This window comes from Schistocerca americana, chromosome 8 (assembly GCF_021461395.2).
Source record: "Schistocerca americana isolate TAMUIC-IGC-003095 chromosome 8, iqSchAmer2.1, whole genome shotgun sequence".
Lineage (NCBI taxonomy): Eukaryota > Metazoa > Arthropoda > Insecta > Orthoptera > Acrididae > Schistocerca > Schistocerca americana.
In genome coordinates this window covers 332,639,656-332,666,528 of record NC_060126.1, presented here as the reverse complement: position 1 = coordinate 332,666,528, position 26,873 = coordinate 332,639,656, and the positions used below count along the sequence as shown (strand labels likewise).

Sequence of the window (26,873 nt, the reverse complement as noted above, 5' to 3'; positions counted from 1 at the left end):
GACTGAGGTAGAGCATCATCAGTCGTCTGTAATTAAGTTAGTAACACTTTGATTTGATTTTTACATCGAAAACCAGTTCGTTAAGAATACTTTAATTTGTACTTACGGTGATTTTTCGGCTGATTTCTCGCTTACATCGGGAAATGCGGTCTGCTAACACATCGAAGTTTTTCTCTTTTTGGCACTGACAATTTTGGTCTAATTTTTGGATGTTCTACAGCACTATGTACTTCTCACACCACACTTTAATGCACACCACTGTATTCTGTTTCTTTTTGTACTTCAAGTATGTGTTGTTTGTGTTTTGTAGTGTTGCCAACATAACCTTTCCGCTACTTTGTCTTTTACATGCAGCTTTTTTTTAATAAGATAGTGTGTGTGTTTAATCGTATTTACTTATGTTTATGTGTATTTATGTGTCGCGTAAGAGTAGAGAAGCAATAGCGATGCAAAGAATATATATATATATATATATATATATATATATATATATATATATATATATATATATATAAAAGGGTACGGGGAAACTATGATGAGTGGACACAAGTATACAGCAGTGTGATGGAGTGTGAGTTAGAGGAGAAGCTGAGGAGTGAGAAGTGAAACGAAATTGTGAGGGGGGAAGGGGCGATGTGGGAGAGCGGGAGGGGGTGAAGGATTGAAAAGGCTCTTTTTCATGTAAATTCATCAATTATTCTGTATAGAGTCTGGTTTCCGATATTTTTGTGGTCACTGAGCAACTGTTTATTTTGTGTTAGTGCTTTTTGTATGTGGAAATTTTCTTGGAAACGGAAGAGGTGTCTGTCTTTACTGATTTTTATGATATTCATATCGTTTTCAATATTGCTTGGTCTACGGTGTTCTTTTAGACGATCCTCAAATATTGAATGATTTGTACCATATCTGAATGCTCTGATGTGTTCTTTATTTCTTGTGTCAAATGTCCTGCCAGTTACTCCAATGTACATCTTCTCACAATCTTTGCAACTGAGTTGATAGATGCGACGTTGTTGGCGTCTGTCTGGTTTTGATTTTAGTTTTGGGGTGTGCTTTTGTATGAAATTGTGTTTTTTATGCAATGTTTATGCCTTGTTTTTGAATATGTTCCCTATTACATGAGATAATTTGTTGTGGTACGTCACTGTATGCCATTTTTGTTTGTTGTATTACAAGTTGTACAAGTTAGTGTGGTTTGGTTAGTTTTTTCATTATTTGTCTCTTTATTTTTTTTATTTTGTTTGTATACCATTGTTTCTTTGTGTCCATTTTAATGCCATTTGTTTTATCATGGCTAACTCTTTCTGATAATTACAACTGTTTAGGGGGATCCTGTTCAGCCTGTTTAACATGTATTTGACTGCTGTTTGTTTATGACTCTGTGGGTGGTTTGAAGTTGCATTTAACACAGTGTCACTTGTGAGTTTTCTGCATATGTCAAATGTATGTTTTTATCGTCTTTTCTAATGGTTGTGTCTAAAAAGCTGAGTGTGTTTACTTGTTTTTCTCCTATTGTGAACTTTATGTTTTTGTGTACAGTATTTATGTCTTTGTGTAGTTGCTGTATTCTGTTTTTAGGTTCATCTGCCATGCATATTATGTCATCCATGTATCTATACCAGTAGATGACGTTGTCGCTTTTCTTTGTTATTATGTCTTCAAATATCAATTTTTCTATGTGATTCAAGAAAATGTTGGCTAATGTTCCTGAGATAGGTAAACCCCTTTGGTAAACCTTCATTTTTATGTAGTATCCTTGACTGAATTCAAAATAGTTCTGTAATAATTTTATGGTTTCTTCTGTGTGTCATGCGGTAGCTGGATTTGTGTTTTCAGGTTTCCTTCAATTATTTTAATGATTTCATTGACAGGGATGCAACTGTACATACTTTCTACATCAAAGGAGAGCAATATTGCTGTCTCAGGGATTTTAGCGACTATTATATTTTCTACCACTTGAGAGGTACTTCTCATTGTTCTTTCATCTTCTAGTTTATGATACTGGGTGAGCTGTGACTGCATTTGTTTTGCTAGTAGGTATGTAGCTTCTCTTCTAAAGCAACTATGGACACTGTGGCCACACAAAAGAAAAAATATATAATTTTAACACTTGACAATGTGATTTTTCCTCGGAGGCATGGCCCTCCATTCAGACGCAACAATGTTTGATGCAAAGAATGATTTATCATTCAGTTGTAACTAGACTGCCACCTTCCTCCACCATGACAGCAAACATTATTTCGCTAATATTGAGGTCGGTGGAATATATTTCTAACACTCACTTTAGCAAAGATTAATATGACCATTGTAACTGTAGTATATTTGAAGCAATTACATGCAGCTAACAGCTAATTCCACATGTAATGCTATAGAGCCCTGTCTCCTATACACCCCGGTTTGCCTTATAGTAATTATGTTCTTGTCTTTGAACTACACCAAGCGTATAACATGCAGTAACACAATATACACGCTTGTGGGCTTGCACCCCTGCCGGTCCCTTCAATTGCAAATAATATTTGCAGACCTAATATCTGGTTCTGCAAGTATAGGCTGTAGCTCTGAATTATATGGTAAACCACATGCCTACAGAAATGTAAATAAAATAGAGAGTGCACCGTAACCGGTCTGTTTTCCCTTTCTTTCAGCAAGCGACCGCCAAGGATCAGTTGCTTCCGCTGCTGGTGATGGAAACCCTGCAGAACTTGCCTGGTATGCCGGGAATCTTTGTTGCGGGTGTTTTCAGTGCCGCCCTCAGGTAAATGTCTCCATATTTTCTGAGATCCATGTTGGAGTACACACTGTCAGCTGTAAATCAGTCTTTGTATTAAGCAACCATTCTCAGCCTCTCAGACTCGGTTTGCAAAAGCTGTATTTCTATTACGACTTGATAACTAGACATTATACTCTTTGGTATTATTGACCCATTTCGGGGATCATGCCATTATCATGAGGCAATATAATTCAAGAACTACAAGACAATGAATGCTTGCCTGGATGGCGTACTCCCCCAACTGCATAAAACTGGACTAGAATATAAACGTGTTGATTAAACTACGGCCGTCATCAATCAGCCATTAGGACATACAATAACATGAAACCAGTATGCGAAAGAAAGCGAATCGTATGAAGCCTAGAGACAAGATGTTGAAGAGTAGACGTCACATAATAAAATTTGCAATGTGGAGCCCGTGTGGGCGGCATGGGCGTGGCATGTCATCGACAGTTCTTGTCTCTCTGTATCTCCTCCATGTCCGCACAACACCTTTTTGGTTCACTCCGAGACGCCTGGACACTTCCCTTGTTGAGAGCCCTTCCTGGCACAAACTAATAATCCGGCCGCGATCGAACCGTGGTATTGACCGACTAGGCACGATTGAACTACATACAACTTGAGCCGTGTACTTCCTTCCTGGTGGAATGAGTAGAACTGATCGGCTGTCGGACTCCCTCGGTCTACTAGGCGCTGCTCATACATGGTTTTTTACATGTTTGGGTGGGTTTAGTGACATCTCTGAACAGTCAAAGGGACTGTGTCTGTGGTACAATATATACAGTCAACGTCTATCTTCAGGAGTTCTGAGAACCGATGTGATACAAGACTTTTTTGACGTGTGTATTTCATGCATTCATTGTACCTCTTGGCCGCCGATTAACGTCTCTAGCGCCTTGTGAATCTCTTGCAGCATACGTAGTGGCGTGGTCCGCTTGTTTAAAACGACAGTTCAAGTGCTGGAGCGTCTGTTACCTGGCTCACTCTGAAGATGGCTGGACACGACACTGTCCAAATATCGGAAAAAGTGGAATTTATGGGACTGCCGGGCCGCTTTTTTTTTGGAATAAAATTTTATTCCTTTCGTGGGGGAACTGATCTATCGAATGAGCTATCCAAGCGCGACCCAAGACGCGTGGCATTGCTCAGAGCTTTAGTGCCGTAAGGAAAGCTGTGAGAACTGGTCGTTCGCAGATGGCCCAGTCAGTACAGCGGTTTTTCGCGAAATACAAGGGTTCAAAGTTCTATGCCTTCATTGTTCATTTCTGTCTTTTTTGCTTTATTTTCGCTATAGATCACCTTAGAAGCTTTTTTTGTGACGCTTTTCCATCTACTATGGAAGTTTATTGGCAATGCACTGCACTCCTCTACTACAATGCAAACAGTACTAGTTGATCGCCGAGGCGAAGGTATTTCAGAATGTATGTATTATTAAATCTTGTAGTTAAGGACCAGAACAGCTACGTATAGTGCTTCTTGTAGGTAGCTTCCTTCCCTGTCTCTTACGGTTCTAAATTGCCAACATTCTGATGAATTCTTACGGAAGCTCTAGCATTGACGGAAATATTCTTCAGTGAAGTAACATCGATTGAATCAATAGCTTGTTACACACAGGATGTTCGGAAATTCCCATTATAGACTTCCAGGATCTGTAGAGGGGAATGAGTACATAATATCTCGAGTAGGAACTTATGTTCGGAAACATGCCGTTCCCATTGTACGACGGCTTACAATCAAAAGCTTAACACAGCCACGTCTGTTTGAGGACCTGAATTAGGTGTAACACAATACAAGTATTAGGTAAAAATTCTAAAGGAAACATGACGAAACATATATTTATCACTTACGCACATTTTTTGTATTATTTAAACTTCCCTGTTTCATTATGCCAGAACAATCAAGAACCCAGAACACTGTACTTAAAGAACAATACTGATACATCACAACAGTGGTTCGATGTGGAGACCACTAACGTTGTTACAGACGTTGTACCTATTAAGCATGTCCTGGTACACATTCTCCATCCCACCTGATGTCTCTCCGGTTTCTAGTGCAGCGGCCAGAACTCGTGCCAGCAGATCTTCCTCTGTCTCTATAGGTATTTCCCTGCAAGGCAGACTAAGCCACATCAGGTGATCGTTTCACGTAGAACACGTCATCCTGTCTATCCTATTGCATACCATGACAAGCACTTTTCCCTTTCCGTCAGCAGAAGCGGACTCGTTACACATCTGAATAGAAACCGTCATAGAAGGGGAACGGTAAGTTTCCTGACATGGGTTTCTATTCAAAATATTATGTGCTCACTCCCCTCTTACAAGTCCTAGAACGCTGTGGGGCGTAGCGCCTTATACCGATCCTGCTTTGGAGGCGGTTAAGTGGGAGATGTGTCTCAGAGCTGGATAGTGACAGATGGTGACACGAGACTGGATGCGCACGTAGTTTATGTATCAGCCGATAGAGGACATTAATGTATAGGGGACTGTGGTTTAGTTTCGATTGTGCCCACTAGAGTGGACTAAAGTAATAGAATATTTTTCATAAACTGTTCTATTATTTTCATGAAGTGTTATTATGTCTTTTTGTGTGTGTAAAATGTTATAAATGTGTTTTAGCAGTATGAATGATGCGTGAGTGTGGTTTAAGGTTAATATGAAGATAATTGTTTAACGAGTTATGTAGTGGGATTTAGTGTGGGAACATTTCGAAGAAGTATGGATGTGGACAAAGGGGATTTTTTGTGGAATAGATTTGTAAGGTAAGTTTACGGTAAAGAGAAAGTTAATTCAGGTATAAGTAACAAGAGTAATTAACTTTATCCATAAACAAAACTTAAGCATGTTAGATAGTTACGTTGGTAAAAAGTGCTATCGTTAGGTTTACTATTTTGCGATTGGTTATTGATGAAAAGCGCGGACTGACGCGGGAGAAGGTTGTTTTGCTATTGGGTGTTGAGTATATTGACCAACGGTAAAGCAATATTCTTCGCGCGCCTTTCTCTGCTGGTAGAGAAGACTTAGAGTATTCTAGAGAGGAGTCGGAGCCTACCCATGAAACAATTCAGACATGTGTAGTAGTAGTTCCGATGGAAATGACAACTTGCCGGATCTAGCAGTGTTTCATACATCAAAAGTGTTGTAAATTGACGGCATAATTATTCCGATGGGTGTGTAGAAATTTCGGAATTTTTCAGTGAATTTTGTGACGAGAAAAGACATATATTCCGCATGGCGTATTGAGCAGGTCGGTGGCTAAGAACTGTGACTGCATTAGGTACCGACAGACTTCATATTTGTCGAGCATTCTCAATAAAAAACAATCTGTATTTTTGTAGGTATTACGTTTCCGGGAAATGCAACACCATAAACTTGCTAACGTGAGTGAAAGAGATTGGGAGTGACTGTATTAAGACTAGCACGGGCTTGGCAGTGATACTTGTTCACCTAAGTTCCAGAATATATTAACTAAGGACAAAATTGCCAACCTTTCATTTCGTGTGAAAATTTTCTCCCGAAACGTAGATTAGTGACTTTAATTGCAGCCTGGTTCACGTCGAAGTACATTAGGTTTCGCTCGGTTTCCCTACTGATGACCTGCTGACACAATGTTCACAGGCAGGTGCAGGTCCGTCGTAAAGGGATGGAAGGAACCGCGCCGCCGCAGCCGCGTTTTAGGAGGAGTGGGACCCCATACCTTACAGTTTACAAAGCTGGTGATAATATTTCAATGACAACTGCACCCAGTGTAGCTTTCCAAGTCAGTTTGTAACGCCCATCTGTATTCGTGGGATGAGTACCGAGTTTTGCTACTAAGAATGGTGTGGCTCAACATGGTAACGGTTGGACCACTGCAGTTGTTGTGCGTTGTGGTGATTGTAGAGATAAACTGGCTTTGGAGAGTTTAATAGTAGAGATGTGATTGCTTATCGCACATTTGAAATCAACAGTATGCAACAGAGACATTGGTACTTCGTGCTTCTCATCGACTGCGCCTTTTGAAGTTAGGACTCGGAACAATAGTAAAATGAATGACTCAGAGTCTGTTGCAATATGGTTTAAGGGTGACCTCGTGCGTAAAAATCTCAATGTTACCGGTGATTTGGCTATGTTTTACCTCAATTTCCAAATACCCTGTAGAGCCATTAGTACAGATTCTCTTCAATCTAGTAAAAATATTTCCTATTCCCTGTGCATCCGATGTTCTTTGTTTCCTGATCTTCAGTACGAAGACTGGTGAGATCCAGCAAGTCCATCCTGTGCAAATCTCTCCATATCTGCGTAACTGTCGCCACATACATCCATTTACTTACTGTGTTCGAGCCGTGATCTCCATCTACAATTCCACCCCCTCCTCTCCCCCGTGCTTCCCAACATTAGCATACTGACAATTGTTTGACATCTCAGGACGTGTCGTAACAACCGGCCCTTTCTTTTACTCTAGTTGTGCCATGAGTTCCTTTTTCATCCAGACCGAATCAGTACCTCTTCGTTAGATAATTGGTCTACTCATCTAATATCCAGCGTTCTCCTACCGCACCACATCTGGAAAGCTTATATTCTCTTTTGCTCTTGAACTCCACAGCAACAGAGTTTCACTTCCACGCAAGGCTACACTGCAGATATATACCGTCAAAAAAGTCTTCCTTGACATTTAAGCTGATATCAGACGTTAATAAATTCCTCTTTTTCTGTATTTGTTTTTGTGCTACGGCTAGACAGAATTTTATATCCTTCCTCATTTCGGCATCATCATTTATTGCGCTACCAAATACCAGAATTTATCTACTTCCTTTATTGTCTCATTTACCAGTTCCCTCAGTATTTCCGGATTTAATTCGACTGCATTCCGGCAGCGTCTACCGTTTTGCTACTTTTATTTATGTTCATCTCTGAGTTACTACCCATGCTGTTCAGCTGCTCACCCAAGTCATTTGCCGGTTCTGACAGAATTACGTCATCGGCAAATCTTACACTGCTTATTTCTTTACCTTGCACTTTAATTCCCTTTCCAAATTTATCCTTTGTTTCCTTCACAGATTGCTCAATGTATAGATTGACTATCATCAGGGATAGGCACGACATTGATTCACTCTCTTCTCAACTACTCCTTCCTTTTCATGTCCTCTGACTCTTAATACTGCAGTCTGCTTTCTGTGCAAGTTGCAAATAACCATTTTATTCAGTGTTTTATCCCTGATTCTCCGAAACCCATATTGATCTTCCTCAAGTTGGGTCTATCCCAGGTTTTTCAAAGTGTCGTAAAGAATTCGTGTCAACATCTTTATCCAACACTTACTAAACTGGTGGTTTGGTAGCACTAGCACCTGTTGCCTTTTTGTTTGTTTTGGAATCTGATTTATTACATTCTTTCTGAAGTCTGAGATTATTTCGCCTGTCTCACGTATCTTGCACACTCGATGGAATAATTCAGTCAGGGCTCTCAATAACTTTGAGGGAAGATTGTCTACTCAAGGGGCCACGTTAAACTTAGGTCTTTCACTGCCCTTTCAGTTTCTTCTCGCACTGTTGTACCTCTCGTCTCACCCTCATCTAGTTCTCTTCTTTTTCTATATCTTTGTCCTCAGATTCGTTTACCTTATGTAGACCTTCTATATATTTCTCCTAACTTTCAGCCTTCTCTTCTTTTTCTCGTCCTGGCTTGCCGTATGACCTCGTGATATCAATATAACTGCTTCTATTTGCTCCAAACGTATTTTTAATTTTCTTGTAGGTGGCAGCTATCTCCTTCTAGTTATGCGTGCTTGAACAGCCATCCATTTTCTTCTAGCGAGTACCTTTGATCCCTTCTGTACTTTCTGTAAATATCAATTTTAGACGAGTGTGTTCCGTATTTATCTGCTTCATTTACTATATTTTCAAATTTTCTCCTTTCCTCAATTAAATTCGGTATCTCTCGCGTTACCTGAGGATTTCTACCAGGTCTTACTTCTTTACCTATATGATTCTTTTCTATCCTTCCAATTTCGTTTATTGTATTTATTTCCCTTGTTTCAGTACAATGATACCTAATTCTCCCTGTAAAACTTCCAACAACCATTGGGTGCTTCCACCTATCCACGTCCCATATCCTTAATTTCCAGCCTTTTAATAATTTCTTCAGTATTAAACTTAATTTCATTAGGAATCAATTATGGTCGGGATCCCATCTGCCCATTGTAATGCTTTCAGTTCAAAATCCAGTACGACATCTCTGTATCCATATTACACAATAAAGCAGCCGAGTACCTGGCGTTGCTGTGGCATGAATTTATTCCAATCTTCTATTAGTCCCCTACTCCTTCTCCCTCTCTTTGTCCATCAGCTCCTCTCTGTTCATCCCCTCCATCCCCCACTCTCTGTCACCTCCTCCCCCTCCCTGTCCATAGTGGACAGGCTATAATGGAGTTCGTGCAAGGCATCATGATGGCCAAGCAGTATCGTACACTGATTGCAGGTCACGTACACCCCCTCATGATGATAATGTTTCCCGATGGCTGTGGCATTTTTCAACAAAATAATGCGCCATGTCACAAGGCCATGGCAGTGATACAGTGGTTCGAGGAACCCAGTGACTAGTTTCAATTGATTTGCTAGCCCTCCAACTCGCCAGATATGCAGCCGATCGAAAACATGTAGGATGTGATTGAACATGCCATCAGAAAGAATGCCCTCTTCCCCAGAATTTACCGCAATTAGGTGACTTGTATGTGCAGATGTGGTGCCGGCTCCCTGCAGCGACCTACCAGGGACTCATTGCTTCCAAGCCACCTAACTTCGCCGCCGTTATCCGTTCCAAAGCGATGCCGGCAGTTAGGAAGATGGTCATTATGTTCTGGCTGATCAATGTACTTCTGGTAACATAAATGTGGTCTACGGTCGGTGAACGTACTCGGTCTCGTTTTTTAAAATTCTCCGCCGCTTAAATTTTAAATACAAACCGTCGGCAGTGCGGCTGAAGACCTCCGGCGTAAGATGTCGCCTTCGTTCAGCCAACGGCCTTGTCAAAGAGGTTTGGGGAGCACATGTAGGTTCAGGGCACTCTCTTGTCCTTGAGATGCGAAATTGCCCCTAAAGAAGAAACAATCACCAATTATCAACGGCATGAGCATTCAAAAGGCAATGAAAACCACTGCATTAATTGAAAAATGTGTTAAGATGGTCTCTCCATTGATAAAAGGTTCCGGTCAGTCCCCTATTCGGATCTCCGGGACGGGTCAGCCAAGGGTGAAGTGACCTTGACAAATATTGTATAATCAAAGGAAGGATAACGTCCTACGAGTCGAGGTGTGGAATGTCTGAGCTTTGAATGTGGCAGGGAAGCCAGGAAATCTGAAAACGACAATGTTTAGACTGAATCTAGATTTAATGGGGATTAGTAAAGTATGGAGGGAAGTCAAGGATACATGGTCGGGCCAGTATAGGGTAATATCAACACCTATAAACAACTGAGTAATGGGACTAGGAGTCGTTATGAATAGAAAGGCAGGACAGAGAGGTGTTACTGTTAACAGTTCAGCAGTAGGATAGTTTTTGTCAAAAAGGACAGCAGATCAACTCCAACAACATTAGTTCAGGTATACATGACGACAGCGCAAGCAGAGGATGAAGAGATAGAAAATGTGTTTGAGGATACACTTGGAAACGGCTAAGAGATACGGGGAGGTTTCAGTTAGCTTACTTCATGGTCAGGCAGAGATCCTGAAATAAGACATTGGATGCTAAGGCGTACCCAGGAGCAGGTATAGACTCAGATCACAAATTATCGACGATGCAGAGTAGGCTGAAGTTTCAGAGACTAGTCAGGAAGAATCAGTGGGCACGGAAATTGGATACGAAAGTACTGAAGAATGAAGACATAGGCTTGAAGTTCTCTGAGGCTATATACATCGGGATAATGAATAGCTGACATTACAGTTGAAGAGAAATGGACATCTCTAAAGACTGCAGTCACAGAAGTTGGAACGAAAAATAGGGGCAAGGAAGCAAGTGCAGCGAAACCATGTGTAACAGATGAAATACTTCAGATGATCGATAAAAGAAAGCAGTTTAGTATTTTTGTCCATTGTCAGCATCTGTAGTTGAAATAACGAAATAATAAGCAACCGGTTGCATAAAGGAATTTTAATTTTTTTGTCGGTTTCCGGCACTCAGTACCCTTCTTCGGAAGGGCATATCTGTCGCATTATTTGCGAATGTCAATAAAAACACAAAAATAATGTGATATCTATAACCTTCCGAAAAAGGGCTGTAATGCCCGAAATCGATAAATAAGTTCAATTTCTTTCATGCAACTGCTTGCTTATTACATCGTTACCAAAACGGAAGTACAGAAATGTTCAGGAAAATTCAGAAATACAGGAATACAGGTCACTTAGGAACGGAATAAACAGGAAGTGCAGGAAAGCGAAGACAAAATAGCTGCATGAAAAATGTAAGAAAATTGAAAGAGAAATGATTTTCAGAAAGACTGATTCAGTGTACAGAAAAGAAATTAAAATCAAGGGCGGTACATTAACAGCCAATGGGAATTATAGTTAAATGCAGAGGAGATGGTTCAAATGGCTCTGAGCACTATGGGACTTAGCATCTGAAATCATCAGTCCCCTAACCTAAGGACACCACACACATCCATGCCCGAGGCAGGATTCGAACCTGCGACCGTAGCGGTCGCGTGGTTCCAGACTGAAGCGCCTAGAACCGCTCGGCGACAACGGTTGGCTTGCAGAGGAGAGAGTGGATAGGTAGAAAGAGTATATTGAAGGCCTGTATGAGGGAGAAGTTTTGTCTGATGTTATAGGAGAAGAAACAGGGGTCAACGGAGAAGAGATAAGGGATCCAGTAATTTAAAAGAGGTTGCGAAGACTTAAAATCGAATAACACTGACAAGAAGAAGGGACAGGATGATATGACATCGGCATCAGGTGATTATTTCTATGGAAATAGAGGGAGCTGTAGGACGGAAAACCTGCGGAGAAGGACAGATATTGGAATGCATTCAGCAAGTAATTGTGTACGCAAGATGCAGTTGCTACTCTGAGATAAGAAGGTTGGCACAGGAGAGGAATTAGTGGCTGGCAGCATCAAACCAGTTAGAAGACCGATGACTCAAAAAACGACAAGATATTAATTAAAAGAAATAGTATAAATAAATAAACACGGAAAGAATAATTCGACCTCTTTCCTCAGTGAATTAACTTTACAATATGAATATTACACTTCTTGTACCCAATAGTAACAGATATAGTGGTCAACATAAATTTGTGGAATATCAATCTACTAACATTATCTTGTGTAGTTTACCAATTACGTCCTTGTAAAATATGACTAATATCCAACAAATCTCACCAAAATGTGAGATGTTTTGACTGGTCAGGGAAGAGCGAAAATAATAGGGAAAGGTAAGCTGATGAAATGTTAAGAAGAAAAGGAAGTTGTTGGAGTAGTACGGTACGGTAGAGATTTAAAGAGGAGCACAAGGAAGAGACGAAGGACATCAAATGTGTCGACAGATCGGGGAAAATTGTTTCAAAAATCACTGTTCATATACTTGCAACAAGACACCTAGATCCAACATTTGCTTAGGAATAAACGTAGATTGAAATCAAAAATTTTGTGTGTTTTATTTTTTTGCCGTGCCCAACAGGTCACAGCAAAAAAGTGTAAGCCATATATTTCTACGTTCAAATGTATATGTGTGAACAACAGTGATGTTGGAAAAGTGTCATGTATTGAATTATGTGCTTCATTAGAGTGGTCAGAGCAATAAAATTTCGTAGTAATGCTAGTTGAGCGGATCACAGAGACCACGTTTTACGCAAAAATTGAGATCTGTAGATTCTCATTGCGCTCATTTTGGCAGCTCCATGTCGACTGCGCTCAACTCTATCTCGGCGGTGGTGCTGGAGGACTTCTTCAAGACGTTCTACGGGCAGGACGCGCTCTCCGAGCGCCAGACCGACATCCTGCTCAAGAGCGTCGTGGTGATCTTCGGCATCATCTGCACGTCGCTCGTGTTTGTGGTCGAGAAGCTCGGCACAGTGCTGCAGGTGAGTCTATCCCTGTTGACCCAACTGAGGTCCCCTGCTTCAGGAGTCCAGCTGTGAGACGTACTCCGATTTTCAACCGTACAGCTAAAACAAGGATACTGCTCTATTACAGCCGCCTTAAGTCCTGTATTACAACTTCAAACCCAGTGTTTGTGGTAATCAACATTTCGTCCACTGTGACGTCGCATAAAGCAATCTGCGTAGAAAAAATTGTTGGAAATACCTTTTCTTGACATCGTTTATAGGAATTCCTTAAGGGCCTTTCTCAGACTGGTAAATAAGCATACTGGTTACTCAGCTCACAGACGACATCACACTACTAACGTTGTTGAGGAATTGAGGTCAAAGTTTCTTCAGTTGTGCTTCATCCAGCTGAAGTCGCTATTGATGACCCGATCCCGTACTGCTACCAAGTTGCCGGGATGTGGATTGCTAAGTTTGATCTGCATTTAGAATAAGTCCCAGCAATTTTATAAAGGATTTAGATCGAGAGATTCACCTGGGCAGTTGAGGGGGAACAGGGTACATGAGCGACCGTCATATAAGAAGTGTACTGTATGTGTGCAGTCCTTGCAAAACCGGCTGTTGTCATCTGGAAGACAGGATGATGTTGAAGGAAGAGCAGCACTTGGTGACCAAGAATGCCCAAATAACCATCCTCATTCTTGTTCACGGTCAAAGAACTACCTCCAGCCTGAAATGCACCCTCAACATATCGACTGTTAAACGCGTCTTTTTGCTGTCAGTGGGCACGACATCTCGCATAATGTGAAAAGAGGCTAAATCCTGATACTTCAGACCAAACCACAAGTATCTAAATTAGCTGTTGTCCAATTTATATGTCCTTTGGCCTCTTTAAGGTGTGTGGAGTGGTTACCACTGTTACATCAATTCTTGTGGAGACGTTGTACATTCCAAGTTGATATCGTAATATCACTCACTTAATAGACAAAGTACTTTAATAAAATACCTTATATCAATACATTCCCTTCCCTTCAGGGAGTTAATTCTATGTAAAATGTAGTCTGCATGGAACTCAATGCTTCGTCAGATCATGTTTGCTGTTTTCATTTTCTTACTTAGGAAATCGTTATCGTTAGTATTATGTGGGAAAATTCAGACAAGTATCATTTACCGAACATTTTACAGGATTTACATCTACATCTACATCTACATAAACACTCCGCTAGCCACCAAACGGTGTGTGGTGGAGGGCACAATTTGGGCCAAAGTCATATTTGCCCCCATCTGTTCCACTCGCAGATCGCACGAGGGAAAAACGACTGTCTGAACGCAGCAGTACGAGCTCTAATTACCGTTGCCTTTGAATGGTGGGCATTGTGCGATTTGAATGTTGGTGGTGATAATATACGCTCTACGTCCTCGACGAAGATCGGATTTCGGAATTTAGAGAGCAGCCCCTTCCGTTTAGCGCGTCGTCTATCTGCAAGTGAATCCCACTTGCTAAACTACTTGTTTACGTAGCATTAAACGTTCAAAAACTTAGCTACTTCGTGAAACAGCATATATGTCGAACAGGTCGGCAAATGCAAAGCGACTTATTCCTGTTCGTCATCAGAAAAGATCTTTGTGTGTTTCTGCGATGCACAGTTTAATAATTTCAGTCATGAAACTTGATTGAATAAAACCGTATATAAGAACATTTTATCATTCTTTTTTGCCTTGTATGAAATCACCAGCGCTGTGGAGCTAACTTATCATTTAATGAAGTATCTATGTGGAATTTTCGTGTGTAGTAATTCTGGAGAGTGCGATCTCACAATTTTCACAGGAAACCTCTCCTTGATTCACAAAGCCTTTCCTGCAACGTCTTCCACGGCCGGTGAGTGAATATGTTCGTAAGGCTCTCGCACATGTTGAATGTGCTTACTAGGAAACATGCTTCTCCTCGTTCAATCTTAATCGTAACTGGTACAAGCTCAACACTACAGTATATGCTTCTTGACTCGTGTCTCATGTACACTTTATCGAAGTACCGATAAAAGATTTTAACGTTTTGGATATCATCTATGGTTAGAAAGGTATCTTTTCAAGTTCTGTTCGGATATCTCGGGTTTCATCATTCTGGAGTTCATTTATACCTTGTTATTGAAATTGTCAGCAGTTACCCCTAAGCAGTAATATCCATGGATTTGCCTGCGTTAACAGCTATTTAGACTTTTTATACTTTTGTACTCGTTTGTTCTTGTCCGATGACTAGGAATTTTGTCGGAAAATTGGGAGAGGGAGTTCGAGGAAGGAACGCAACGTACAATATGATAGAATAATGAACTGTAATTTTTAGAAGTAGGCTGCATTATGCGTCAGTTATTTTATTTACTACTATCAGATCAAATTAAGAATCAGATGGATCGTAAGTGTCCTGCACATTAAGTTGACAAATGAATCTCAAATTTTATGTGGGAACTATTCCTTGTTATAAAGAATTTTATTTGTCCTTATGGCACATTTACGAGTAATTTGAAATGAGCGACATTCTGCCTGCTGTTTCAGTTGTCTATGTCGCTGTCTTCGATGACCAACGGTCCAGTGCTGGGTGTCTTCTCCGCCGGCATGTTTTTGCCCTGGGTCAACACTTGGGTGAGTACCTCCTTCGGGATTAGTGACAGACATACAACTGCAGTGATTCGGGAAGACAATGCGTTCTTCACTTTCCTTTGAATGTAGTGTCAAGTTGTATATTTATTAGAACTTGCCTTTGATTAAATGCATTTTGTATTACCAATACTATCGTGCACTTAATATAGGTCTTAAAAAACTAAGTGCGTTATCGGATGCAAGGGTCTTTTGTCGTAAGTGTAATCAGTATATGTTATACTAGCTTATCGCCTGCTACGTTACATTCATAAACTGTATGGTCTGTAGAGAGTTTCTTGTTCTCCGTAAACCGAATTTTTATATTGTTCACAAATTTCAACGACCTCTAAGCTTTTCATGCCGTAGAAGCATGGTATTTTCCGAATGTAGTTTTGGACGAAAACTGATTCTGGTTGATAGATTCCGTGTTTTTTGTTAATGTTGCCTTTTGTGTTCTTGTGGTGACGTATCCATAGAAACTTTTATCCCCTAACGCATATTTCTTTTTATCTAACCGAGGAGTGAAGTACCAGTTTTCATAGATTTAGCGTCAAAAAGATTTTAAAGGAACGAAATATTTTCTTAAGAATTTTGATCCCATATTCCACACTCTTAGGGGTTTCCAAATAGTTCAAATGGCTCTGAGCACTATGGGACTTAACTTGTGAGGTCATCAGTCCCCTAGAACTTAGAACTACTTAAACCTAACTAACTTAAGGACGTCACACACATCCACGCCCGAGGCAGGATTCGAACCTGCGACCGTAGCGGTCTTGCGGTTTCAGACTGTAGCGCCTAGAACCGCTCGGCCATTCCGGTCGGCCCTTAGGGGTTTAATTTACAAAACCTTTGAAACTCATATTTTTTTAATTTTAACAGAGAAGCCAATTACAAATTTTCATAGATTTAGATTGGAAAAAGCTTTCATAATGAAATAATTTCATAAAAATTTTTCATCCCATATTTCACTCTCTTAGGGAGTTGAACTTCCAAAACCACTGCAACATGTTATTTTTATTTACAGGAGAGAAGTCAAATACTTCATAGATGTAGCTTTAAAAATGCCTAACTAGTTCTTTAATGATGATTTAGTATAAAAAAATCTTTCAGGCACTATTGTACTCCGTTAGTGACTGAATTTCCATAAATGCTGAAACACGATTTTTTTTTTTTCTGGCTGAGAATTTTCGTAATGCTAGCTTCAAAACTGCTTTAGTAAAGACGTATTTTCAAAAAGTCTTTCAACCATTATTTAACCCCCTTGTCAACGGAATTTCTAACGATACCTTCTTAAACAACACCTACAATATAAGATCAAAACCTTCCGCAAATTTCTAGTTTCTGTCTTTTGTGGTCTGGGCTGGGCTATGGTGAGAATAATGAGTCAGTCAGTCGGGGCATTGCCTTTTATATATAGGGATTGTGAGCCTTTAACTGGCAGTATAATTCATTCTATGTGCTATCTATGTTATTTACCTGTTTCTTATACAAAACGTTCGTGTCCACGTGTAGTTTCTGTTAATGATAAGTGATGCCTGCAGTTCTGTTTAGTGCCTCTATGTCCCTAGCACCATCACTACTGTTACCTCAGAGATCGAGAATGGCAGATTATAACTGTGTCCCGGAGTGAGAGGGGACGTGGGATCTTCATCTTCCGCAGGAAAGTGTTCTAGAAACTGAGATATCCAAGGAATTCTCACGACCCGTCCTCAAAACTTGACACACACCACTTCCTTATCTCTTCTCTTCCAAACTTCAAAGAAACTGTGAAACTTGAGTTTTCCCCGGCGTATAAAACGTTCAAACAAATTATACGGTAGAACTGAGTAATACCTCCGGGACAGAAGCTCCCTTGTGTACCTTAAGGGACTAGTACTCTGGGAAAAATAAGGATGCTTGCGGAGAAATAGCTCAGCCATAGCCTAAGGCAATGTTAGTGAACCAATGGCACGCGTGCCATTTCTGGTGTGCGGACGAATAGTTTGGGCACGGCATTAAATCAGGAATTTGAGTTCATTTATCTAATCGAAACAACTAACATATACGTCTGCATTTGAAGCCATGGGACCAAAATTCATCGTGTACGGACTGTCGGTACCGAGGCCGCGTAGAAGTTTTAAATGACAGATCTTCCCTCGTGGCCACTTATTGTGAGTGATAGTGTTCTCGAATGCATGAGTAATAATACACCGTACTATCATTGGTAGATAGCATAGGATGGCAATTGTTCCAGTGTTCCCTGCCGCCGTTGGATAAGCAGCTGCAGCAGCAAGTCGTATACTCCTAGCTCACTCATTTGTTACATAGTTTAATTCTTAATTTCTTTGAGTGTTTTTGGTACTTGCATTGCTTAATTCATAAATTTCTGGCGTATTATAGTATTTGAGAGTTGTAGCATCGCGTTTTAGTACCTGAATAGTGTACATTCGCGTAGTCGTCTGTCTTCTGTTTTTGTTTTGAACGGCCAGTGTCGGTTGGTCACAGTCAGTGTGCTCCCTGCCGCCGTTGGATAAGCAGCTGCAGCAGCAAGTCGTATACTCCTAGCTCACTCATTTGTTACATAGTTTAATTCTTAATTTCTTTGCGTGTTTTTGGTACTTGCACTGTTTAATTCATAAATTTCGGGCGTATTATAGTATTTGATAGTTGTAGCATCGCGTTTTAGTACCTGAATAGTGTAAAATCGCGTAGTCTCCTTCCGCCGCCGAGCAGTGTGTCAGCAGTGCGCAAGTAGCAGCATTACTGCATTTACTAGGCAATCTTGTATTTTAATAACCGTTTAAATTTTGTGTCGAATTGTTTGCGCTGTCTGTAGATTAGTTCAGACGTTCTTTGCACAACAGTATTTAGCATGGATAGAGACTGCGACTGCTGTGTTCGGATGCACGCTGAGATGGCATCCCTTCGCTCCCAGCTTCAGGCAGTGTTGGCTTCGGTCACACAGCTTGAGGCTGTTGCCAATGGGCATCACTGTGGGGGTCCAGATGGGGGTTTGTCGGGGACGGCCAGCTCGTCCCACGCATACCCCGATCGGACTACGACTGTGGTTGCCCAGGATACTGCCCGCATTGAGGCTGATCCCTCACCTGTGGTAGAGTGGGAGGTCGTCTCAAGGTGTGGCAGGGGGCGAAAGACATTCCGGAGGGCTGAACGGAAGGCCTCTCCAGTTTCTTTGACGAACCAGTTTCAGGCCCTGTCTCAGGCTGATACTGATCTTCGGCCTGACATGGCTGCTTGTCCTGTTCCAGAGGTTGCCCCTCAGTCTGCAAGATCCGGGCGGTCGCAGAGGGTGGGCTTACTGGTAGTTGGGAGCTCCAACGTCAGGCGCGTTGTGGGGCCCCTTAGGGATATAGCAGCAAGTGAGGGGAAGAAAACCAATGTGCACTCAGTGTGCATACCGGGGGGAGTCATTCCAGATGTGGAAAGGGTCCTTCCGGATGCCATGAAGGGTACAGGGTGCACCCATCTGCAGGTGGTCGCTCGTGTCGGCACCAATGATGTGTGTCGCTATGGATCGGAGGAAATCCTCTCTGGCTTCCGGCGGCTATCTGATTTGGTGAAGACTGCCAGTCTCGCTAGCAGGATGAAAGCAGAGCTCACCATCTGCAGCATCATCGACAGGACTGACTGCGGACCTTTGGTACAGAGCCGAGTGGAGGGTCTGAATCAGAGGCTGAGACGGTTCTGCGACCGTGTGGGCTGCAGATTCCTCGACTTGCGCCATAGGGTGGTGGGATTTCGGGTTCCGCTGGATAGGTCAGGAGTCCACTACACGCAACAAGCGGGCTACACGGGTAGCAGGGGTTGTGTGGCGTGGGCTGGGCGGTTTTTTAGGTTAGATGGCCTTGGGCAAGTACAGAAAGGGCAACAACCTCAACGGGTGCGGGGCAAAGTCAGGACATGCGGGGACCAAGCAGCAATCGGTATTGTAATTGTAAACTGTCGAAGCTGCGTTGGTAAAGTACCGGAACTTCAAGCGCTGATAGAAAGCACCGCAGCTGAAATCGTTATAGGTACAGAAAGCTGGCTGAAGCGAGAGATAAATTCTGCTGAAGTTTTTACAAAGATACAGACTGTGTTTAGAAAGGATAGATTGCATGCAACCGGTGGTGGAGTGTCCGTCGCTGTTAGTAGTAGTTTATCCTGTAGTGAAGTAGAAGTGGATAGTTCCAGTGAATTATTATGGGTGGAGGTTACATTCAACAACCGAGCTAGGTTAATAATTGGCTCCTTTTACCGACCTCCCGACGCAGCAGCATTAGTGGCAGAACAACTGAGAGAAAATTTGGAATACATTTCACATAAATTTTCTCAGCATATTATAGTCTTAGGTGCAGATTTCAATTTACCAGATATAGACTGGGACACTCAGATGTTTAGGACGGGTGGTAGGGACAGAGCATCGAGTGACATTATACTGAGTGCACTATCCGAATATTACCTCGAGCAATTAAGCAGAGAACCGACGCGTGGAGATAACATCTTGGACCTACTGATAACAAACAGACCCGAACTTTTCGACTCTGTATGTGCAGAACAGGGAATCAGTGATCATAAGGCCGTTGCAGCATCCCTGAATATGGAATTTAATAGGAATATAAAAAAAGGGAGGAAAGTTTATCTGTTTAGCAAGAGTAATAGAAGGCAGATTTCAGACTACCTAACAGATCAAAACGAAAATTTCTGTTCCGACACTGACAATGTTGAGTGTTTATGGAAAAAGTTCAAGGCAATCGTAAAATGCGTTTTAGACAGGTACGTGTCGAGTAAAACTGTGAGGGACGGGAAAACCCCCACCGTGGTACAACAAAAAAGTTACGAAACTACTGCGAAAGCAAAGAGAGCTTCACTCCAAGTTTAAACGCAGCCAAAACCTCTCAGACAAACAGAAGCTAAACGATGTCAAAGTTAGCGTAAGGAGGGCTATGCGTGAAGCGTTCAGTGAATTCGAAAGTAAAATTCTATGTACCGACTTGACAGAAAATCCAAGGAAGTTCTGGTCTTACGTTAAATCAGTAAGTGGCTCGAAACAGCATATCCAGACACTCCGGGACGATGAAGGCATTGAAACAGAGGATGACACGCGTAAAGCTGAAATACTGAACACCTTTTTCCAAAGCTGTTTCACAGAGGAGGACTGCACTGCAGTTCCTTCTCTAAATCCTCGCACAAACGAAAAAATGGCTGACATCGAAATAAGTGTCCAAGGAATAGAAAAGCAACTGGAATCACTCAACAGAGGAAAGTCCACTGGACCTGACGGGATACCAGTTCGATTCTACACAGAGTACGCGAAAGAACTTGCCCCCCTTCTAACAGCCGTGTACCGCAACTCTCTAGAGGAACGGAAGGTTCCAAATGATTGGAAAAGAGCACAGGTAGTCCCAGTCTTCAAGAAGGGCCGTCGAGCAGATGGGCAACACTGTAGACCTATATCTCTGACGTCGATCTGTTGTAGAATTTTAGAACATGTTTTTTGCTCGAGTATCATGTCGTTTTTGGAAACCCAGAATCTACTATGTAGGAATCAACATGGATTCCGGAAACAGCGATCGTGTGAGACCCAACTCGCTTTATTTGTTCATGAGGCCCAGAAAATATTAGATACAGGCTCCCAGGTAGATGCTATTTTTCTTGACTTCCGGAAGGCGTTCGATACAGTTCCGCACTGTCGCCTGATAAACAAAGTAAGAGCCTACGGAATATCAGACCAGCTGTGTGGCTGGATTGAAGAGTTTTTGGCAAACAGAACACAGCATGTTCTTATCAATGGAGAGACGTCTACAGACGTTAAAGTAACCTCTGGCGTGCCACAGGGGAGTGTTATGGGACCATTGCTTTTCACAATATACATAAATGACCTAGTAGATAGTGTCGGAAGTTCCATGCGGCTTTTCGCGGGTGATGCTGTAGTATACAGAGAAGTTGCAGCATTAGAAAATTGTAGCGAAATGTAGGAAGATCTGCAGCGGATAGGCACTTGGTGCAGGGAGTGGCAACTGACCATTAACATAGACGAATGTAATGTATTGCGAATACATAGAGAGAAGGATCCTTTATTGTATGATTATATGATAGCGGAACACACACTGGTAGCAGTTACTTCTGTAAAATATCTGGGAGTATGCGTGCAGAACGATTTGAAGTCGAATGATCATATAAAATTAATTGTTGGTAAGGCGGGTACCAGGTTGAGATTCATTGGGAGAGTCCTTAGAAAATGTAGTCCATCAACAAAGGAGGTGGCTTACAAAACACTCGTTCGACCTATACTTGAGTATTGCTCATCAGTTTGGGATCGGTACCAGATCGGGTTGACGGAGGAGATAGAGAAGATCCAAATAAGAGCGGCGCGTTACGTCACAGGGTTATTTGGTAACCGTGATAGCGTTACGGAGATGTTTAACAAACTCAAGTGGCAGACTCTGCAAGAGAGGCGCTCTGCATCGCGGTGTAGCTTGCTCGCCAGGTTTCGAGAGGGTGCGTTTCTGGATGAGGTATCGAATATATTGCTTCTCCCTACTTATACCTCCCGAGGAGATCACGAATGTAAAGTTACAGAGATTAGAGCGCGCACGGAGGCTTTCAGACAGTCGTTTCTCCCGCGAAACATACGCGACTGGAACAGGAAAGGGAGGTGACGACAGTGGCACGTGAAGTGCCCTCCGCCACACACCGTTGGGTGGCTTGCGGAGTATAAATGTAGATGTAGATGTAGACTTTCAACCTCCACTGACAAGCATCGCTCTGAATAATTGTTGCAGCGGAAACAGTGCTCTCCTGTTCGTTTTTGTGCGCTTATGTCATTTGATGCAATTAAATTTGTGAGTATTATTGAACAAGGCTAGTACAGCAAATAAACAGAAAGCGCAAAATAAATGTAACAGAGAATCGTAGCTTGGTGGACTGAGGAATATGGAATGATTAATAAACGTTCATGTGTTTTATATTTCGGAAAGATTGTGCGCAGAACATCGCCTGTAAAACGGCACTATAAAACAATTCACAAAGCTCTCTGTCAAAAAAGTTCCACATGTTCTTCGGCTGCACCGTCAATGCCCGACATGGTAAGCCTTTTGGCAACGGGGGATGTTTGAAGAAAAAGTGGTCTGCATGTGCCCCCTCATTCTGAAAATAAAGGCAAGATGACTGAACAGATCAAAGATACTCCTTTATCCAGATACACAATAACACAAAGGACCCTAAAACTTGCTGAAAATATAAGAGAACAACAAAGAATGGCATATGCCCTCTCCTTACATTTCGCCTGTATTGCGAAAGTAAAGATGTTACTAAATCTGTCCATTTACGTGTGTTTGCTCGATATCGTGTTGTAAATGACATCAAATAAGAATTGATTACGACGATATCGTTGGCAGCAACTACGAAAGCGATAGATGGTTGTATGGCAGTTAAAATTTCGCTAACTGGAAAGGAGATGACTCCAAATAAAATTGTTTATACAAAAAAATGGTTCAAATGGCTCTGAGCACTATGGGACTCAACTTCTGGGGTCATAAGTCCGCTAGAACTTAGAACTACTTAAACCTAACTAACCTAAGGACAGCACACAACACCCAGCCGTCACGAGGCAGAGAAAATCCCTGACCCCGCCGGGAATCGAACCCGGGAACCTAGGCGTGGGAAGCGAGAACTTGTTTATACATCTACATCTACATGGTTACTCTCCAACTCACACTCAAGTGCCTGGCAAAGGGTTCATCGAACCATTTTTATACTAGGTCTCTCCCATTCCACTCTCGGATGGCGCGTGGGAAAAAGGAACACCTGAATCTTTCCGTTGGAGCTCTCATTTCTCTTATTCTATTACGATGATCATTTCTCCCTGCGTAGGTGGCTGTCAACCAAATATTTTCGCATTCGGAAGAGAAAGTTGGTGATTGAAATATCGTAAGTAGATCTCACCGCAAAGAAACCGCCTTTGTTTCAGTGACTGCCACCCCAGCTCTCGTATTATGTCAGTGACACTCTCACCCCTATTGCGCGATAACACGAAACGGGCTGCCCTTCTTTGCACTTTTTGGATGTCCTCCGTCAATCCCACCTGGTAAGTTTCCCACACCGCGCAGCAATATTCCAGCAGAGGACGGGCAAGTGTAATGTAGGCTGTCTGTTTATTGGGTTTGTCGAATCTTCGAAGTGTTCTGCCAACAAAGCGCAGTCTTTGTTTCACCTTCGCCACAATATTATATATGTGGTCTTTCCAATTTACGTTGCTCGTAACTGTAACTCCTAGGTATTTAGTCGAATTGACAGCTCTTAGATTTGTGCGATTTATCGTATACCCAAAATTTATCGGATTTCTTTCAGTACCCATGTGGATGACCTCGCACTTTTCCTTGTTTAGTGCCAATTGTCACTTTTCGCATAACATATCAATTCTCTCTAGATCATTTTGTAATTGTAATTGTTCGTCTAATGATTTTACTAGGCGGTAAATTACAGCGTCATCTGCAAACAGTCTAAGGGGGCTGCCCTGATTATCATCTAGATCATTTATGTAAACCAGGAACAGCAGAGGGCCTATGACACTACCTTGCGGAACGTCAGATATCACTGCTGTTCTACTCGATGATTAACCGTCTAACACTACGAACTATGACCTCTCTGAGAGGAAATGACGAATCAAGTCAAACAACTGAGATGATACTCCATATGAACGCGATTTGATTAATAGTCGCTTGTGAGGAACGGTATCAAAAGCATTCTGGAAATCTAGGAATATGGAATAGATCTGAGATCCCTTGGGTAACGAATAATGGAGCTTTCAATAAGGTGGGTAAAAAATGTGATTGTTCCAAGCACACATCGGACAGTCTGTTCTTGGATTCCACTGCATCGTGCAAGGCGTAGTTTCGCTGCTCTTCGTAATATAATGATCAAAGTCACAAAACAGTGGACCTTACATCGTCGCAAGCTTCTAATAAAGAAAATTACGAATAGTTGTTAGATGAAGTAATCCAGGATCACAGCGGCTTACAGATGTATAAGGGTATCCGCTGGCTGAGTTCCGGCAACTTAGTTCAAAGCTACATGGATTGTTCGAAAGAAATCAGACTGTATTCACAAAATAAGGGAAACTTTTTACAATGTTCAAAGTTTATAAATGTCACACGGCTTAGAAAACTAATGGTTTTTAGGGACTTGTGCCGGCATTTCAAAGATTTCAATGTAAGGCACAAACAAAATAATTTTTGTTGTGATTTACGTTTTCAAGGCGAACTGAAAGATTTTAATAACGATATCTTCTACAGAAACTAGAAGTATTTTCCAAATTTGAAAATTTACCATTGATTTGGATTTATTCGTAAAGCCAGACCGCGAAAAAGTCGCTAAGGAGTTTTGTTCGATAATACATTCAAGAAGTTGTTAGAGAAACTAATTTTTTTTTTTATTATGTGTCCTGATGTGACTTCAGTGGCTAAACTGAACTTGCATAAATTTAATTTGATGTAATAGAAGGAATTGGAATATAGCTGACATTTCCACTCTACATTCAACATGGACTCAAAAATTTATCAAAACAAAAAAATAATTGGAAGTAAATGAATTAGAAAGACTATTGGACGAAAAAACGCCGACATTAGAACTTACGGAAACTTGGAATTCAATTCCAGACTCATACAGATATCTGAAGATGCTGGCTTTGTTATCTTGAGCATATTTTCACCTATCTATGCCTGTGAGTCACTATTTTCTGTACTGAATAAGTTTAAAGATTCGCTAAGAAACCGCTTGTCAGATGACTCCAGTTCAGCTTGAATTTTACTGAAAGTTACAAAGTATACACCTAATATAAATTATTTGGCATAGAATTTGCAACAGCCAAAATCACCTTCAGACTGCACTGAGGCGGCAAATGTCTTGGGATACCCCCTAATGTCGCTTCGGACCTTCTTTTGCCTACGGGAGGTGCAACACCTCGATGTGGCGTAGACTCAACAAGTCGTTAAAAGACCGTTGCAGAACCACTGAGCCTGCTGCCTGTACAACCGTCGATAGTTGCGAAAGTCTTACCGGTGTAGGACTTTGTGCACGAAGTGACCTCTCGATTACGTCCCAAAATGTTCGGTAGGTTTCATGTCGGACGATCAGACTAGCCAAGAGATTCGCTCGAATTGTCCAGAATGTTCTTCAAACCAGTTGTGAACGATAGTGACCCTGTAACAAGGCGCATTGTCATCCATAAAGCTTCCATCGTTGTTTGGGAACGTCCATGAATGACTGCAAATGGTCTCCAAGTAGACGAACCTAGCCACTTCCAGTCAATGATCGGTTCAGTTGAACCATAGGACAGGTCACACTACTATGGAGCCATCAACAGCTTCCAAGCCCTTGTCGACAACTTGGGTCCATAGTTTCGTGTGGTCTGCGCCACAGTCGAACCCTACCACATGCTCTTTACAACTTAGATCTGGACTCATCCGACCAGGCCACTGTTTTCCATCCATCTAGTGTCCAACCCAAAGGGTGACGAGCCCAGAAAATGCACTGCAGGGGATGTCGTCCTATTAGGAGGCCACTCGAGTCGGCCGTCTGCTACCATAGCCCATAAACGCCAAATTTTGCCGCGTTATCCTAACGGATACGTTCGTCGTACGTCCGACATTGATTTCTGCTGCTGTTTCACCCAGTATGGCTTATCTGTCAGCACTGACAACTCTATACGATCGCCACTGCTCTCGGTTGTTACGTGAAGGCTGTCAGCATAGCACTGTCCGTGATGAGAGGTAATTCCTGAAATTTATTGTACATGGATGCATACATATATTAAGATCTACATTTACATCTACGTCCATACTCCGCAAGCCACCTGATGGTGTGTGGCGGAGGGTACATTGAATGCCTACAGGTTCTCCCTTCTATTCCATATTGTTCGTGGAAAGAAAGATTGTCGGTATGTCTCTGTGTGGGCTCTAATCTCTCTAATTTTATCCTCATGGTCTCTTCGCGAGATATACGTAGGAGGGAGCAATATATTGCTTGACTCATCGGTGAAGGTATGTTCTCGAAACTTCAACAGAAGTCCGTATCGAGCAAAGGAGCGTCTCTCCTGCAGAGTTTTCCACTGGAGTTTACCTATCATCTCCGTAACGCTTTCGCGTTTACTAAATGATCCTGTAACGAAGCGCGCTGTTCTCCGCTGGATCTTCTCTATCTCTTCTATCAACCCTATCTTGTACGGATCCCACACTGGTGAGCAATATTCAAGCAGTGGGCGAACAAGTGTACTGTAACCTACTTCCTTTGTTGTCGGATTGCATTTCCTTACGATTCTTCCAATGAATCTCAGTCTGGCATCTGCTTTACCGAAGATCAACTTTGTATGATCATTCCATTTTAAATCACTCCTAATGCCTACTCCCAGATTATTTATGCAATTAACTGCGCCGGCCGGTGTGGCCGAGCGGTTCTAGGCGCTATAGTTTGGAACCGCGC

The 26,873-nt window shown here is 41.9% G+C and overlaps 1 protein-coding gene across 1 annotated transcript in view; it reads left to right on the top strand.

Moving 5' to 3' along the window:
• LOC124545199 (sodium-coupled monocarboxylate transporter 1-like) overlaps positions 1–26,873 on the top strand; it is a 172,770-nt gene that overhangs the window by 103,965 nt on the left and 41,932 nt on the right. Inside the window, exons 10-12 of the mRNA XM_047124063.1 lie at positions 2,646–2,755; positions 12,629–12,815; positions 15,330–15,416. Coding sequence (XP_046980019.1) covers positions 2,646–2,755; positions 12,629–12,815; positions 15,330–15,416 — 384 coding nt within the window. The remainder of the gene's footprint in view (positions 1–2,645; positions 2,756–12,628; positions 12,816–15,329; positions 15,417–26,873) is intronic.